The sequence below is a fragment of the Manacus candei genome, unplaced genomic scaffold (assembly GCF_025592945.1).
Source record: "Manacus candei isolate 608988 ecotype Guabito, Panama unplaced genomic scaffold, ASM2559294v1 h1tg000128l, whole genome shotgun sequence".
Lineage (NCBI taxonomy): Eukaryota > Metazoa > Chordata > Aves > Passeriformes > Pipridae > Manacus > Manacus candei.
The window spans coordinates 594,864-612,205 of record NW_026138176.1 but is presented as its reverse complement, the minus strand read 5'-3'; the positions used below and the strand labels follow the sequence as shown (position 1 = coordinate 612,205).

The following is a 17,342-nucleotide window of genomic DNA, read 5'->3' as shown; positions in this document are numbered from 1 at the left end:
CGCTGCGTGTACTGAGGGGCACCTCCACCACTCCTGGGGCCCAGAGGGAGCAGGTAAGGACAGCTCAGGGAGCTCACAAAGCTCCTGCACAACATTTGCATGGACTCATTAGGAGGGGACAGAGACATCATGGGACTGGTGTCACCCCGAGGTAACAAGACTTTACCCCCAGTCCATCAGGGGGGTGGGATCCACGGGATATTCTGAGTTGGAAAGGACCCACAAGGATCATCAAGTCCAAGTTTTAAGTGGATGGCCCATGCAGGGATGAATTCCAGCTCCACGGGGGCTCAGAGAGCATCCAGTCAGCTCTAATTAAAATTGCACAGAGTTCTTGGGCACAGATTTAGTGCAAAGCAGAGGAGTTGGGTAAATGGGGGTTGGGGGGGGGAATGTCACCCCCAGCAGGATTTTGGGACAGCCATGAGTGAAATCCTCCATGGGTTTTCCTCCCTCTCTGCAGGACCCCTGAATTGCTCTGTGGGCCAAGGGCAGTGGCAGCAGCACAGTGGGATCACTCTGAGCCCTGGGATCTCCTGGGATCCCCTCTTGGGCTCTCTCTGCTCCTCCAGTGCTGGCAACACCCCAGGAGATGTGCAGACCACACCCTGCTCCACCTATTACCTCCATGAGGCAAAAAGGGTCTCTTGTTTGCCCCTGATGCTTCTCGGGTGTCTCTTTGGGGTGCTTTAAAAATGCAGCTTGAGGGCTGGAGGGGGGGGGTGAGGCCAGATCTGTTCTCTTCTCCTAAACACAATGCCAGAGCACGAGCTGAAGTATCAACCCCTTCATCCAGGTTTTTAATGGGGAGAAAGTGAAAAATCTCTGGTTAATGGGGCTGGAATGACCCATGCAATTAGTTGACTCAGATTGTAGAGCAATAATGAACAAAGAGTGGCAATTCCTCGAGGAAAATTAAAGGCTTATGGTTGAGAGCTCATCTCCAGCTCACTTGGAGCCAGCAGCAAAATTCCCATGGGTTTGGAGAGGTGGACACACTGAAAATAGACCTCACCTGCATCTGATCCTTCAGCTGTTCAGGGGTTGGTCCATCAGCCCATCACTGTTTCGTTGTAAATATCCAAAAAGTGGCTTTTTTTCTGGCTTATTTTGCTCCTTCTTACCCAAGTGGTTGTAAGACCGTAAAAACCCCAATAAAAATGGTACAAAGTGATGCCTGTCCGACTTTTATGAGCCTCACACTGATCACCAGGAGCCTCCAGGAGCAACTGGGAGGTTGCTCAGAGCTGTGGTGGTGGGGAAGCCCCAAGGGGACGGGGCAGGGTTGGAAAGGGGGTCTGGGGGTACCAGGGATCCCCACAAGGGGCACCACACCCCGGTGTGGGGCCTGGGCAGGACCTGCCACGGGGTGGGGAGAGGTTTTTGTGCTTCTCCACCATGTAGGACCTTGTTCCCAGGGGAGGGGAGCAGCTGAGGGAGGGATGATCCACACGGGCTGTGGTCGGTGATCGGAGCATCCCGAGGGCTCGGGGAGGAACCAACCCCATTGATTCTGTGCTGCTGAGCCCAAGGAAATGCCAACACACGAGAGAGCTTGGGAATGGAACACTTTATTGGGCACCTTCTGGGGCCAAAGCAGAGCCTGGGGTGTCAGTGGTGCCCCTTCCCCAGGGAGCAGCAGCTCTGGAGGGTGCGGGAGAGGGTTTGTCAGCCGGGCACCCCTGGGGCTGGCAGAGCTCTGGGAGGTGGGAGGCAGCTGGTCCAGGCATGGACCCCCATCACTTCGTCTTCTGCTGGGGCACCTGGGGTATCTGCTGCTGCTGCTGCTGCTGCTGCTGGACCCGAATCTGGGGCTTCCCGTGGCAGCCGGAGCTGCCGGAGCTGTGACAGCCCCCAGAGCTGCCACCAGAGCTGTGACAGCCACCACCCCCGGAGCTGTGGCAGCCACCTCCACCCCTGGAGCTGTGACAGCCCCCAGAGCTGCCCCCGGAGCTGTGGCAGCCCCCAGAGCTGCCCCCAGAGCTGTGGCAGCCCCCACCCCCGGAGCTGTGGCAGCCCCCGGAGCTCTGGCGGGTGTAACTGTGGCACTGGTCCTTCTCCTGCCGGGAGCACATTGTCCTGTGCTGGGGGGACCTGTGGGGAGAGACAGGAACCATCAGGGGCTGCTGCAATCCCACCATCCCCATCGTCCCACTGCCCCCATTGTCCCAGTGCCACCATCCCGGTGTCCCCGTGCCCGCCCCCTTTGCCATCCCACCCTTGGTGCTGCTGTGCAGGATCCCAGGAGATGCCTCCCAGGATCTGGAGCAGTGTCCTGCATCCAGGACGGAGGATTCCATCCCTTGGGTGCAGCAGCATGGCCTGACCCAGCCATGAGACAGGTCCTTGTCTTCCTCCCTGCATCCCACACCCCGTGAGCATCCCCTGCCCAGCGCTCTGAGCTCTGCTTCCTTTGCTGGGAAATGATTCCCCAAGGAAGGAATACCCAGACTTACCTGAGCTTGAAGGAAAAGCAAGAGGAGGGAATGAAGGTGCTGGGCCAGGAGCAGTTTTATAGAGGTGCCAGATGGTTTTCCCGGAAATGAGACAGGTCCCTGTCACAGGGATCTGTTAATTTATCACCCAATCCCCATCCGACCGCCCTGTGTTTACATCGCCCTCCTGACTCATGAGTGATGGATATCATTCCTTTTTTATCTGTTTCCTGTGCCACATAAGTGTCTAATTGCCAGCCTCACCTGCCTCTAATAGGAAAACCCGTGGGTGCCTGGATTTCCAAAGCCTCGTCTGCTTGGGATTTGTTTTGTGAAATTAAGCTCAGGCTTAATTATAGCCCCATCTCCTGAGGCTCTGCTGCCAGAGCCTAATCCCTGCAGTGGAGCCAGCACCAAATAAAGCCAGGAATAAGCCAGGTAAAGTGGCTCTCCCTTCTCCATGAGATACTCCATCTGAAAGCTGCCACAGTCGTGGGAACAATCAGTGGGATGAGGGCAAAGTCCTCCTGGGTTTCCTCTGGAGAAGGGTCTCACATCATCATCAGGGGTTTCTAGAACCCTCTTTGACCTAAAAGAGTGTGAATTCCCCCCAAAATGCAGCAAGAGGAAGGTGTTGGGGGCTGTGGAAAGCCTTGCAAGCCCTGCTGTGTTCACACAGACCTGAGCAAGGTGACGGAGAGGAGCCATTTCCACCTCCTTAACTACAAAGGTCATTGAATAAAGGAACTAAAATGAGGAATTAAAGGACCCATTTGGTGTTCCCTGCTGGAGCAAAGCCAGAGCTCTGGAAATGTCCCTCCTGCACATCCCTGTCTGGGTTGGAAACTGCCCAGCACTTCACCACCCCACAAACTCCACTGACCTCTAAAGGCCACAGCTCCTTTTTTATGGGATAAAGGCAAGGAAAAGTCTGGGACACAGAAGACAATGTTGGGAGCTGCACAAACAAACGGGGACATCCCCATGTTGCCAAAGAGTGTCCTGCTGCTCATATCCAGGATTTGGGATGCTCAAGCTGCTCACACCCCAAGTTTGGGATGCTTGAACTGCTCATCAGGAGCCTCCACCTGGTGGTGGTGGGTGTGGCTCTCACTGGGAGGTCGGAGCTGGGGAGGATTGCAAAGCTCTCCCCTGACCCCGCAGACCTGTGGCTCACCCAGCACCAAATCCAGCTGCTATTTTCCTTGCTGACTGTCACTGAGGTCATGGAATTCCCTCCAGAACCCGGTGGCTGTGGCAGTAACTGGCAGAGGAACTGGGAAAACACCCACTCAGGGCCAGGTGAGTGCTGGGGCAGGTCCCTGCCTGCACCAGGGGCCAGTTCCTGCCCTGTGTCCCCGTTGGGCTTTGGCTCTTGCTGTGACACCCCTGTCACCCCCTGAACAATCCCCAAGGACTCGAGGACAAAAGCATTTCTGAGCACTATGGGGCAGCCTGGTTTTGTCTTTTCCAGAAGATTTTAAGAGCTGTGGTGTCTTAGAATCATGGGATGGTTTGGGTTGGAAGGGACCTTAAAGATCATCTCGTTCCACCCCCTGCCATGGGCAGAGACACCTCCCACTATCCCAGGTTGCTCCAACCTGGCCTTGGACACTTCCAGGGATCCAGGGGCAGCCACAGCTTCTCTGGGCAGCCTGTGCCAGGGACTCCCCACCCTCACAGGGAACAATTTCTTCCCAGTATCCAACTTAAATTTCCCCTCTTTCAGTCTGAACCCATCCCCCCTGTCCTGTCACCCTATTTCCTTTTTTATTGTGGTTACAGGGAAAAGAAATATCTTTGAAGAGGCAAAGCCCGAAGAGGCAAAGGAAAGGAAGCCCAAAACTTAGGATGAGTGATCACTCCAAGGGTTTCCTTGGGATGAGTGGGGTTGGCAGCTGGGCTCCCTTTGCTCAGCCTTTGAGCAAGGGTGTAACACATCCCAGCTCCAAAGCCCCTTCCCTGGTTGCCTCCCTGGCTTGGGAAAACAAGGATGAGGAGTTTAAGGAAATGCAAACGCAAGAGAGATCTTGGGAATGTAACTTTATTGGGCACCTCATGGGGCCAAAGCACAGCCTGGGGCATCAGCTGAAGGCAGCAGAGAACCACCAGTGATGTCCCTTCCCCAGGTGGCTCCAGAGGTCACAGGAGGGGATTTGGCACCCGGACAACCCCGGGGCTGGGGAGCTCTGGGGAGGTGGGAGGGAGCTGGTCCAGGTGTGGCCTCTGCAGCTGGAGCTGGGGCTGTGGGACTCCCATCACTTCGTCTTCTGCTGGGGCACCTGGGGCACCTGCTGCTGCTGCTGCTGGACCTGTATCTGGGGCTTCCCGTGGCAGCCGGAGCTGCCAGAGCTGTGACAGCCCCCAGAGCTGCCACCAGAGCTGTGACAGCCACCACCCCCGGAGCTGTGGCAGCCACCACCACCCCTGGAGCTGTGACAGCCCCCAGAGCTGCCCCCGGAGCTGTGGCAGCCCCCAGAGCTGCCCCCAGAGCTGTGGCAGCCCCCACCCCCGGAGCTGTGGCAGCCCCCGGAGCTCTGGCGGGTGTAACTGTGGCACTGGTCCTTCTCCTGCCGGGAGCACATTGTCCTGTGCTGGGGGGACCTGTGGGGAGAGACAGGAACCATCAGGGGCCCTTCCAGGGAAGAGAAATCTGGGTGCACATCCATCCAGTCTTGGCCAGATCCCACAATCCACTTTAAACCTTGTACTGGGTTCTTTTCCCCCCCATGGGATTGTCCCACCAAAGCCCAATCCAGGCCATGCCACCTCAGGCCAACACCCCAGAGTCTCCCTCCAAGTCCAAATCTCTGCTCTTGCTCCTTCAGCAACCCCTGCACTCCTTCCTCACCCACCTCCCCTCTCACAACCATCCTGAGAACAAACCCCAGCCCAGCCCCAGGTGTGGGGATCCAACCCCCCCCTCCTCACCGAGCCAAAGAGCCCCCAAAATTGCTGCTCTTACCTGAGATGCTCAAGCAGCAAAGACACAAGGAGGGAATGAGGCTTTCTGGGCCAGGAGCACTTTTATACCCTCCCTGCACACCCCACCTGGAAATGAAGCCCCTCCCTGTCTCTGAGCTCTCCCTGTTCAATTCATTCGTCGATGTGGGTTTTTTTCTGCCTCCCCACTCCTCGGGCTCAGGGAGTGACTCACCCCATCCACGCTGGGATTGCCTCCTCTTGTAGGTCGCCTTTCCTGTGCCACAGAAATTTAATTGGCAGCTCTGCCTGAGGTGGCTGCGATGGGGGAGTTGTGTGGGTGGCCCCGGTTTCCACAGCGTGGCCAGGTTGGTTTGGGTGTTGATCACACCTGGGGAGGGCTTTGTGTTTAGGGGGGGAAATGATGGCTCATACTTAAATCACAACATCCTTCTGGAAGGTCTTGAGGTTCTCTAGTCCTGCAACCCCCCCCTAAACACAGAGATGTGTCTGTAGGTACCAAAATAAGGGAGAAAAGTCTTCTTTGACAGCATCTCCCTCTGTGCTGGGCACTGGGGAGGGAACCTTGGGTGCTGGGTCCAGGTCTGGGTCCCTCAGGGCAAGAGGGACATGGAGGGGCTGGAGTGTGTCCAGAGAAGAGAATGGAGCAGGGAAAGGGGCTGGAGCAGCAGGAGAAGGGTCTGGAGAACTCCCGAGGGAGCTGGGGGGGCTCAGCCTGGAGAAAAGGAGACTGAGGGGGGACCTTCTGGCTCTGGAACTCCCTGACTGGAGGGGGGAGCCGGGGGGGTGTCAGGCTCTGCTCCCAGGGAACAAGGGACAGGAGGAGGGGAAACGGCCTCAAGCTGTGCCAGGGGAGGGTCAGGTTGGCCATGAGGAGGAATTTCCTCCTGGAAAGGGTGTTCAGGCCTTGGCAGGGGCTGCCCAGGGAGGTGGGGGAGTGCCCAGCCCTGGAGGTGCCCAGGGCAGGACTGGCTGTGGCACTGAGTGCTCTGGGCTGGGGCCAAGGTGGGGATGGGGCACAGGGGGGACTCAATGGGTTTGGAGGGCTTTTCCAGCCTGAATGATTCTGGGATTGTGTGGTTTGACTGGTCCCACTGTTGGCTCATTTCCCTTGGAACCATCCAAAACACAGTGGAGTGATGAAGAGAGAGAAAAGATCCCCCCAAACCTTTCTTTGCCGGTGAAAGGTTTTCTGCTGTTGCCAGAAGGACCACAAGCAGTTGGAATTCTTATTTTTGGAAGGGAGAAGCCCTGCCCTGGGTAGCGATCCAGGATTAGCAAGGTGCATAATTATGTGGTTGACTTTCAGCCCGTGAGTAATTCCCGAGCAGTGCTGGTGGTTTTATTCCAGGTTTTTATTCCAGCTTCGGTGCTGCCACGTGCAGGACGAGGGTCCCGTGGGTGCTGCCTGTGGTGTCACACCGTGGCTGCCACATTGTGGGGACCTGTCAGACCCCGGGGACTGTCTTGAACTTGTAGGAAGGTCCTTTTTGGGTTTTCCCTGACCCCCAATTAGCTCCTAATTGAGTTAATCCCGGTGCTGTTCCGGAGGATGCCCAGACCCACACAGGCCTCCAGGCTGGGCCATGTTTGCAGTGAGAGCTGATCACAAGCAATAATTTGGGATACTCCCTGTACCTTTTCTCTGCGTGGGCTGGGAATTGTTTAGGACCACGGAGCTTGTTTGGCTCTTTTCTGTCACTGCTTGTGGAAGATATTTCAGTAATTAAACTGGAAGTTCAGTAATTAAACAGGCAGCAAATAAAAGACTAAACTCAGGATTTCCAGCTAAAGTAGGGGAGCTGCTGAGATTTTGTCAAGGGGAAAGTGCTTGGGAAACACTGGGTGGAAAACATTTCCCTTCCAGCCGAGATGCTCAAGGAGTTGGTATTTTTGGGCCACTTCTCCTGCCTTTAATTTGTCTTTCTCCATGTTGATTAAGGTTTTATGCTGATCCCAGGGAAATGGAGCCTCATCCCACCTTTCCTAAGACTGTTTCACACCCAGCATCCCTTGGGAAGGCACCGAGGTGCCTCTCCTGCCTCTCCTGAGCTCCTGCTTTCAACACAAGTGCCTGACTCTTTGTTAAGTCACTGCAAGTCCTGAGTGGTTCCTGCATCCCAAAACCCATCTGACACATTCGGTGTTCCCGAAACACGGAGGATTTTTGGAAAGGTGGGAGGACAGGGCAGGGTTAAAGAACCAGGTGAGCAACCTAAATGCTTCTTTTGTATTGCTAAATTGCTGTTACAAACTGGAACAGTGTCAGGGCAAACTGTACCCAGGCTGCTTAATTGTGTTTTGTTCTCCCATCAGAAAAATATGGTCAATATTCTTCGGGAAAAAAAGACTCCAAGTAATTTTTGGCCCCCGACAACTCGCTGTGCTCAGTTCCTCGTGCTGAGTTTGTGAATGAAGAGCATCCAACCAGCTGGCCTGGGCACCTCTAGATTTTGGGTTTGGCCACTTCAAAGTGCCTTGAAAATGGGGTTTGACATGGGGGGGGCTCAAGGCAAATTCCAGAGTCACACTGAGAGCTTTTCCAAAGGATCCCAAAGCAGAGAGTGAGCTGCTGCCTGCACCCTTTTCAGCAATGCCAGATATTTCTGATCCTCCTGACGCACTCGAGAACCATCTTATCAAGGTAACATCCATTTCATGAATGGCAATGCCAGAGCAATAAATTACCCAATTCCTTTTAATTACAAGTTGAGAAGAAATTTGTCAGCGTGTTGTGTAACGCTGACGCCCCCGGCCCGGCCCAGAGCTCCTCAAGGGCTGGGCAGAGGGTTTCTAGAAAGGCTTGCTGGGAGGTTTGCCACCAGCACGTGGAGATACCTCCCCCAGGGTTGGCCTTTTGGGGCCAAAAGGCAAAAAAATGGGGTTCTTTGTCTATGAGACTCTTTCTGCCCTGTGGTTGTGCCCAGAGCCAGCCCTGAGCTGTGCAAGGCAGCCCTTGGGGTCTTGCTGGGGGTCTTGGGTCTCCAGCTGTGTGGGAAGGGGGTGTGGGGGAGAGTTGTCAGCATCTGAAAATCTTTATTGTCTCTTTCTTTTCCTTTGGAGCCCAAAGTGGGGCTGTGGCAGTGCCCAAACCCTGTCTGGGCAGGGCAATGTCAGGGCGTTAAACAAGCACGAGGTGTCTTGTACTGTGACACGAAACACAAGGGGAAAGGGAAATCATCCACACAAAACCCTCCTGAACCCTGAACTGTAGTGTCTAAAAACCCATTCCAAACTCCAGATTGAAATGGCTCAAAACCCCTCCCAAACTCCAGATTTTGGCTCTGTGCAGTCACAGATGATACAGAGAAAGCTGTGCCATGAACAGAGAGTTTATTTCAGCACCCACAGACAAAGCTCAGGAGAGGTCACAGGACTCACCAGGGGAGGGGGAGGAGACATTTTCTTTGGGAATTGCTGGGGACATGCAAAGCTTTCTGAACTGGGCACAGGGTCAAGGACATGCCTGGATCACCTGCAGATGAGGGTCTGATCACTTCATCTTCGAGGACACTTGGTAGATTTGCTGCTGGCACTCCTGGGTGTTTCCGTGGCAGGATCCACCACTGCTCCCGTGGCATCCAGATCCACTGCTGCCATGGCATCCAGATCCACTGCTGCCATGGCATCCAGATCCACTGCTGCCATGGCAGGATCCACCACTGCTCCTGTGGCATCCAGATCCACCACTGCTGCCATGGCATCCAGATCCACTGCTCCTGTGGCATCCAGATCCACCACTGCTCCCGTGGCATCCGGATCCACTGCTGCCATGGCAGGATCCACCACTGCTCCTATGGCATCCAGATCCACCACTGCTCCCGTGGCATCCAGATCCACCACTGCTGCCATGGCATCCAGATCCACTGCTCCTGTGGCATCCAGATCCACCACTGCTCCCGTGGCATCCGGATCCACTGCTCCTGTGACACCCTTCACTGCTGTGGCAGGAGGATCGTTCCTGCTGGTGGCACTGGTCTTTGTCCTGGCGGGAGCACATCCTTGGAGACCTGCTGGGAAGACTCATCTTTGAGTGAGTGCCACGGCAAAGAACACTGGAAGTGTCCAAGGCCGGGTTGGAAGGGGCTTGGAGCAACCTGGGCTAGTGGAAGGTGTCCCTGCCCATGGCAGGGGGTGGAACAAGATGATTGTTAAGGCCCTTTCCCACCCAAACCATTCCATGATTCTATGATTATAATCCAGGTTCTTGAAGAAGAGAGAAAAATTAGCAGCCCATGTCTGCCTGTGCTGGTTCTCTGGGCAAATCTTTCCCTTCTGTGTTTAGCAAATAAATCAGAGAGAAGTTAAAACTCCCAGGGATGAGTGAGAAGGGGTGGACAGAGTCCCGAGGAGTCCTCAGCCATCTGAGCCAGCAAGTTTTATGTTTTCCAACTTGCTTTTTATTCTTTATCTACAGAAATGGATGAAGAAGACAACGAGGCAGAAGGTCTGAGCCAGAGACAGTCACAGGGATGGGACACAGGAGGCCAAGAGCTCGGGGTCAGGGCAGGGCTGGTGAGCATCAGAGGTGCCAAAGTTTGATGAAGCTGCACTTACCCCGTTCAGCAGGAGCTCGGAGGAGACGTGAGGCCGAGGCGATGAGGAGCGAAGGGGCGCGAGGGCTTTTATAGGGCACCCCGTGTGTTCCCTCCGGAAACCAGATGGGGCCCCACTGGAGGGACTTGCTTGTTCAGCACCCCGAGCACTTTGCTAATTGGGAGTTTTTGCCTTGCTGATTTGACTCATGGTGCTGGGAGCAGATCGATATCCCGCCGTTCCCCTCCTTACTCCAGAAAAATGTTAATTGCCCACCACGCCTGGCTCGGGATGGGCAGGTTTCTGGATGGCCTTGTTGCCTTTGACTGCACAATTTACCTGTTTCTTGGGCTTAATGCAAAGCAGCCGCAAGCCCAAACTGGGAAGGGACAAATATTAGGGGAAGGTGGGATTGTGGGGTGGGCTGGTGGGCTGGGTTGTGAAGGGAACCCAAAAATGAAAGGGAAAGGGAACAAATGAGGCTGTGGGGGTGTGTGGTAAAAATAAATGTATTTGGTCAGCGTGGGAAAAAAAGAATCTGGGTTGTGAGTGGGTGAAGGAGACAAAGGGGATTAGGGCTGCAGGTATGAGGGTGGCAGCAGGGGATCACAGAGCCTGGGGCTGGTCTGTGTGTGGAGTGACCTGAAAACAAGGACTGTGTCCTCCAGGAGCCCCTGGGCCAGCACTGGGGCTCGGTCCTGGGGGGTTACAAAGGCAGTCAAGTCACTCCTGGGCTCTAAAGCTCTCACTGAGGTTTGATTTGGGGGTTTAGAGATGGGACATGGCGAGGTGAGGCTTTGCACCAAACTCCTGCTGACCGTGGGAGTGGGTGAAGGCAGGAGGGGGGACATGGGCAGGGAGCAACACCAGAGACCCCTAATTCTGAGTAAAACCAGCCAGGAGGCACTGAAAGGAGCCTTGCAAGAGTCCAAGCCAGTCTTTTCATTACTCAAGGGCTTTTAAGCCAAACAGAAGGAATTTAAAGCTCCACAGGAGCCCAAGAGTATCCAGGCTGGAGGGGGAGGACATTGGGATCAGCATCTTCACTGATTTAATGCTCTGCTTGGGGGAGAAATGTGTCTTTCTGCCTATGGATCTGCCCAGGGCTGATCTCAGCCAGGACTCTAGAGGCCACTGTAATATTAATAATGGCACAGATTGAATTGGAATTAAAATGCAGAGTTGAGAAGACTCATCAGCCCCCAGAGGAGCTGAATCACCTGAAGCAACTGAGAGATGAGGAAACTGGAATGTGACTCGGGATATTTCACAAACGTTGGGAGAACAAAAATCCTTGTGAAACTTGGATCCACGAGCCATTCCAGCCCAGGTCACGTGGATGGGGAGAAACCTGTTCATCCTTTCTGTCGGTGACAGGGGCCCCTGAGCATGGCCTGGTGGGGAGGACACTCGTGGGAGACCCTGACAGGACCATACTGACCCCTCGGCTGGTCTCTGAGCCCTCACATCTCCTGCAAAGCTCCTGCTCTTCAGGAGAGGCTTCCCTGAGTCCCCTGACAATATTTTGAGTGGATGGTGGCTTTTTTGGGGGGGTAATTTGTTGGGTTTATGGAAGGAATTTTCTTTGGGACGTTGCAAGGACAGCCTGTGGCGGTGTTGGGGGAGCATGTGGCCACCTCTAAACCCTCCACCCCAGGAAGGTGCCCTTGCACCTGTTCCTGCTTCTTTTCCTTATTCAAGTGGTGCTGCAGGAGAAATCTCCCCCATTAGTGCTGGGAAGCAGCTGATTCCATGATGTGTCACGTCCTGGGGGCTGGGCCGGGCAGGACAGGGGAGATGGAGCTGAGGGAGGCTCTCACCTGGGTTAGGTGAGGTGCCAGGAGCCTCTGAGGACACGATGCTGTGTCACCGGCTCCAGATCCCTGCTTTGCTCCAGAAATCCTCCCTGGTGATTCCTCTCCCAGCCCCACCAGGCCTTATCTAACCAGGAGTTCGGGGCCTTTCACCCTGTTAGAGCCATTCCCAAATTCTCTCCCTGACTTTTTTCCCCAGGGCTTTTTTTTGGAGGTTTGTGGTGCAAGTCCAGCTGTTCCTGTTGCCTCTTGGGTGGATGAAATGAAGTGCCAGGCAGACCCTCTCATTTTTACTTCTCTGATGAAATGTGGGGGATTTTTTTCCATGACTATATTGCTATTTAATTACTGTGTTGCACAAACATGATGAAAACTGTTATTTCCTCCCAGCAAGGAAGTTGACCAGAGGAGGAATCAAAAGACATCAGGTTGAACCAAGCAGGAGCCTCATGAGGGTGCAAACACCAGCTCTGGCCACAAGAAGGACCAGAAGCAGCTCGAAGGGATGAAGTGGAAAACACTGATGCCAAGGGGGGTTTTGAGCCATCATTTTTTATTACCTCCATGTCTGCAGTGAAATAAGGAGGGGAAGAGCATTTAATATTTCACAGAGACCGTGGGTTACGCCTTCAAAGCACGTTACAAGCAAGATGACAGAGCAGAGCCCCGTGAGCAGCACAGGACGTGGGGCCCATCAGAGGGTGCAGGAGTGAGACGTTCCCTTCATTTGTCCTCACTCCTCTTGGCTTCTACTTTATCTTCCGGGCTGGAATTTTGCAGACCTGCTTCTGCTGCTGGCTTGGGATGCCCTTTGGCACAGGCACACAGCCTTGCTGGATTTGAGGGGGACAAACCTGCACTGGAGGGGGACAAACCTGCGCTGGAGGGGGACAGACCTGCACTGGAGGAGGACAGACCTGCACTGGAGGAGGACAGACCTGCACTGGAGGGGGACAAACCTGCGCTGGAGGGGGACAGGTCTGCACTGGGACACACTTTGGGGCACACTTCGGGGCACTCTGGGGGATGCACTTTGGGGCACACTTTGGGGCACTCTGTGGGATGCACTTTGGGGCACACTTTGGAGCGCTCTGTGGGATGCATTTGGGGCTGCTCTGCGGGACACACTGTGGGATGCACTGTGAGGCCTTCCCATAGCTCACCTTGCCCCCCTGGTACCCTGAGCCGTGGCACGTCTCCGAGCACACCGACCTGCCGTAGCCCTGGCACCCCCCTGACGACCCTGAGCTGTACGTGGGTCTCCTGACACAGCTCGAGCCCCCTCCGTGGCACGAGCCTGCTGATCCCTGGCACCTCTCGGAGCAGACAGACCTCCCGTAGCCCTGGCAGCCCCCTGCTGATCCCTGGCACCTCTCGGAGCAGACGGACCTCCCGTAGCCCTGGCAGCCCCCCGAGGAGCCGTAGCTGTAGGTGGGTCTCCGGACGCAGGCGGAGCCCCCGTGGCAGCACTCGGAGGAGCCGTAGCCCTGGCACCTCTCGGAGCAGACGGGCTGCCTGTAGCCGTAGTGCCGGTAGTCGTGGCCCCTCATGCCCTCGACGCCCTCGCCGTCGCAGCCCGAGGAGCAGCAGTTGGCGTAGCCGTAGCGGAATGGGGTCCGCCGGGTGTCCAGCCACGACCCCGAGGGGTCGTACCAGGTGGAGTTCAGGTTGAAGTAGGATTCTCTTCCAGAAGAGTAGATCATTGCTGAGCTGCAGGGAAAAGCCTGGAAAACAGCAGGCTGGTGTCACCGTCTGCTCTGGTTTTGTTTGACTCCCCGTAAAGCCTCGTTAGTGAGACGTGACCGGGTCACACCCGACTATCCTGAGGGTCTGGGTCCAAAGGAAACACCTACAGCTGCCCAATGCCGGTCAGATTAAGTCCAAACCCTCTTTCTGACCTTCCCCTTCATTTTTTTTCCCTCCAGGAACAGAATCAACCATAAGACACCATGTGTGTAAATCCCACACCCTCAAGAGCCTCTTTCTTGGCTTAGCCCGTAGTGCCAATCCCACACCCAGGTCTCCCAACAGCTTCTGTCTTGGCTTAGCCCATCATTCTTGAAGGTTCAAGTGTAACAAGTCAGGTCTGTGACCTCCTGAATCCAAACCCCATCCAAAAATGACCCAGGGCTGTGTCTTACCCCGTTCCCAAGGGAAGGCAGGCGCTGACCAGGGGAGCAGATTGTGACAGGCAAAGGGACCGGGGCCTTTTATAGGGTTCCAAGTCTTCCCCTCATAAATGAAACACTCTGCAGGAACGAGGATTAAATTATTTATTGGCAAAACATCTCCTCCATTTGGATGCTGTTCCCATGTCCTGCTTGACTCACGATTTCTGATAAGCATCTTTTAATTACCCAGCGGGGCACATAAAAGACTTACAGCATTTAAGGCACACATTGTCGTGTGAGGCAGGTAATAAAGTACTTATTCACCATCTCCAGAGCACCAGGACACTGAGTGGAGGCTGATGTGTGACCTGTGAGTCAGGAGCCATGATGTGCCCAGGCTCAACGACCCGGCCTTCCCCTTCTGCTGCCCAGGAGGGACATTTCCAGGAGGTGCCTGAAGCACAAACAGGTGACTGGGAAGAGCCAGCTCAGAGTCACCAAAAGCAAATTGTGCTGATTGGTTTTGGTGATGAAGAGGTTGGTTCTGTGCAGGGGGAGGCCCTGGCACAGGTTGCCCAGAGAAGCTGTGACTGCCCCATCCCTGGAAGTGTCCAAGGCCAGGTTGGAGCAACCTGGGATAGAGGAAGGTGTCCCCATGGCAGGGAGTGGAACAGGATGATCTTTAAGGTCCCTTCCAACCTAAACCATTCCAGGATTCCATGTGCTGGTTTAGACAGGATATTAGGAAGGGGGATATTAGGATATTCCCTGTGAGGGTGGGGAGGCCCTGGCACAGGTTTATTCCATGGATTCCCCATCCCTGGAAGTGTCCAAGGCCAGGCTGGACAGGGCTTGGAGCAACCTGGTCTTGTGGAAGGTGTCCCTGCCCATGGCAGGGGGTTGGAACTGGATGATCTTTAAGGTCCCTTCCAACCCAAGCCATTCCAGGATTCCATGAGTGTGATGGGTGGTTTTTGGCACAGTTTTCCAGGGCAGCCTCATGGACTGGACTGTCCATCCAGTGTGGACTGGATGAATGAACTACCTAGTGGGTGAAAAACTGGCTGACACTGGTGCTGGTCCTGTTTGAGATCTTCATTAATACCCTGGATAATGGGGTGGACTTGGCAAATCTACAGGTGGCACCAACTTGGGGCGAGGGGCTGAAACTGCTGGAGAAACGGTCCTGTGGCTGGGATGGACTGGGATGGACTGGGAGGGCTGGGCTGGACTAACTGGGCTGGACTAACTGGGCTGGGAGGGCTGGGGTGGCAAGTGAAAAGCAGTTTGGAAGATAAGATGGACCAAAGCTGACCTGAAAATGCTGGTCAGGGCTAAACTCAGTCTGTGGGCTCTGAGTCAGTGCACTGGGCCAGTGCCTGGGAACTGGGAAGAAAACAGCTAATAAAATAAGGGATCTCCTAAGTTAGATTTCATATATAAGTGGTGTTTTGTTTGGGTAAAATTAGACATGAGAAAAATAAATTGTTGTGGTGAAGAAAAAAAAAGAAGAAACTCCTTTTTCCCTTTCCAGTTTTCCTTGGGGGTTCTGCGAGGACACACTTGAGCAACACACAGAAGCAACATTAGATATTTTAATGCACCTTGTGGGAGGCTTTTCTGGCAAAGTGAGAGAGAAAAAGCAGGTTTGCAGCGCCTGTGAGAGCCGGGGAGCTGCGGGGGAAGAGCCGGGGCTGCACCTTCCTGCGGGAGTGAAAAGGCATCCCTGGCACGCACAGCCACACCTCACGTGCCGGGCCACGCGCTCATTAAGCTGATTAGCATTTAAATGAGGGTGTTGTGCCCGCGCAGGGCTCTCTGGGTGAGGAAGGTGCTGGAATGCTCTCGGAGCTGACTGTTTGTACCTCCATGTGCACCGCAGAGGATCCATCCCGCGGTCCTGTGGTGGGTGAACAGGGAGGGGAGGATTTTCCTGGTGAAACCCCTTCGGCCAGAGCTGAAACCCTCAGGTGCGAACCCTAATTTTGACTTGAAGTTTCCTCGTGAGAATTTTAATGGCTTTTAACAACATCTCGTTGTAACGTTGGTGATGTTTTGGGGGGTTAAAAAAAAAAGGAACCAAGTGTCTGCTAATTTTTTTTCAGCTTTATTCTCTAATACACGGGGAGAAAATAAATGTGCAGGAGTCCCTGATGCTCCTGCAGTCACAGTGGTTACTTTTTTTCCCAGTAAAGTCCTGTTGCTGTTTTCAAACATCTTTTAAATCAGAGTCCACTGAACCCACGGGAGAAGGTGAATCCGTGGCAGGATGGTCCTCCATCTCCAGGTTGCTCAGACGAGGGAAGAAACAGCTTCTCTTCCCCAAGGAAGACCAAAGCCCGGCAGGGGAGGGCACTGGGAATTTAAAGTGTCAGTGCTGGGGCCGAGCAGGGGGTTGGGACCCCAAATCTGATGTGCAAAGAGCAGCAATGAACCTTCAGCCACGGGAGCATCATTTGGGCAAGGAGTGGGACCCCCCCAGCACTGACTGGGGACATGCTGAGGAGGTGTCCCAGATGCTGGGGAAGGGTCCCAGACCCTGGGGAGGGGTCTCAGACCTCAGTGAGGGGTCCCAGCACCTCGCTGTCCCCGTGCTCAGCACTTCTGCACACAGGGTGGCAAGAGAGTGACCTGCTTTTGCTGGTGGTGGCAGGGGCGTGGTGGCAGGGGGATGGGGGCCGGGCAGCAGCGCTGGAGGGGTGGGTGGCACCTCTGGACGGGTGGGTGACACCTCTGGATGGGTGGGGGGCAGCGCTGGACGGGTGGGGGGCAACACGGGCCGCAGGGGCGGCGATGGGGCAGGGGCAGGGGCTGCAGGACCACGGGGGGACTGTCATCCTCGGGGGGACACTGCTCCACCCTCCTCCTGGGCTTGCTGCAGGACTCCTGGTCCTGGCAGGGCGGGGAGGGCCGGTACTGCTGCAGGGGCCGGCGGTGGATCCTGGCGGGCGGGGGGCACGCGGGGGGCGCGTGGTTCACCTCCACCCGCCGGCGGGGCTGGCAGCTCTGCTGGGGTGGGCACGGCTCGGGGGGCTGGCAGCCCTGGGGAGCGCTCTGGCAGGACCCATCAAGGTCATGGCTGAGGCTCCCGGGGCTTTCGTGGCAGCTCCCGCTGGATCTGGGCCATGTCCAGCCCTTCCCGGCACAGCCCGAGCTGTCGTGGCACAAGTCCTGGTCGCTGAGGCCCTTCTGGTGCTGCATCCTGGGGCAGAGATCACGGAATCATTCCCAGAATCCTTGAGGTTGGAAAAGACCTCCAGGATCATCCAGTCCCCCCTGTGCCCCATCCCCACCTTGTCCCCAGCCCAGAGCACTCAGTGCCACAGCCAGTCCTGCCCTGGGCACCTCCAGGGCTGGGCACTCCCCCACCTCCCTGGGCAGCCCCTGCCAAGCCTGAACACCCTTTCCAGGAGGAAATTCCTCCTCATGGCCAACCTGACCCTCCCCTGGCACAGCCTGAGGCTGTTCCCCTCCTCCTGTCCCTTGTTCCCTGGGAGCAGAGC

The 17,342-nt window shown here is 55.5% G+C and overlaps 4 protein-coding genes across 6 annotated transcripts; all 4 read right to left on the bottom strand.

The window, feature by feature from the left end:
- Window positions 1-1,555: 1,555 nt before the first annotated feature.
- On the bottom strand, window positions 1,556-5,498 carry LOC127462470 (loricrin-like). 2 transcript variants are annotated; one of them, XM_051771103.1, is made up of 2 exons: window positions 5,401-5,498; window positions 1,556-2,094 (listed from the first exon to the last, which is right to left on the bottom strand). In XM_051771103.1, exon 2 carries the CDS (start codon window positions 2,073-2,075, stop codon window positions 1,740-1,742), a length of 336 nt encoding a protein of 111 aa, XP_051627063.1. In that variant the 5' UTR covers window positions 2,076-2,094; window positions 5,401-5,498; the 3' UTR covers window positions 1,556-1,739. The 2 variants fall into 2 exon arrangements, with proteins under 2 accessions (XP_051627063.1, XP_051627064.1); XM_051771104.1 differs by lacking the exon at window positions 5,401-5,498 and adding an exon at window positions 2,457-2,531.
- Window positions 1,556-5,519, bottom strand: LOC127462475 (loricrin-like). Of its 2 annotated transcripts, XM_051771109.1 has the most exons (3): window positions 5,401-5,498; window positions 4,718-5,039; window positions 1,556-1,763 (listed from the first exon to the last, which is right to left on the bottom strand). In XM_051771109.1, exons 2-3 carry the CDS (start codon window positions 5,018-5,020, stop codon window positions 1,740-1,742), a joined length of 327 nt encoding a protein of 108 aa, XP_051627069.1. In that variant the 5' UTR covers window positions 5,021-5,039; window positions 5,401-5,498; the 3' UTR covers window positions 1,556-1,739. The 2 variants fall into 2 exon arrangements, with proteins under 2 accessions (XP_051627069.1, XP_051627068.1); XM_051771108.1 differs by lacking the exon at window positions 1,556-1,763 and having other exon boundaries at window positions 4,480-5,039; window positions 5,401-5,519.
- Window positions 5,520-8,871: 3,352 nt separating this feature from the next.
- On the bottom strand, window positions 8,872-9,378 carry LOC127462476 (sericin-1-like). The gene is made up of 2 exons (XM_051771110.1): window positions 9,311-9,378; window positions 8,872-9,142 (listed from the first exon to the last, which is right to left on the bottom strand). The coding sequence occupies exons 1-2, from the start codon at window positions 9,376-9,378 to the stop codon at window positions 8,872-8,874; spliced, it is 339 nt and encodes a 112-aa protein (XP_051627070.1).
- A 3,099-nt stretch (window positions 9,379-12,477) lies between these two features.
- Window positions 12,478-13,448, bottom strand: LOC127462506 (keratin-associated protein 5-1-like). Its single transcript, XM_051771153.1, has 2 exons — window positions 12,892-13,448; window positions 12,478-12,561 (listed from the first exon to the last, which is right to left on the bottom strand). Exons 1-2 carry the CDS (start codon window positions 13,429-13,431, stop codon window positions 12,478-12,480), a joined length of 624 nt encoding a protein of 207 aa, XP_051627113.1. The 5' UTR covers window positions 13,432-13,448.
- Window positions 13,449-17,342: the final 3,894 nt, after the last annotated feature.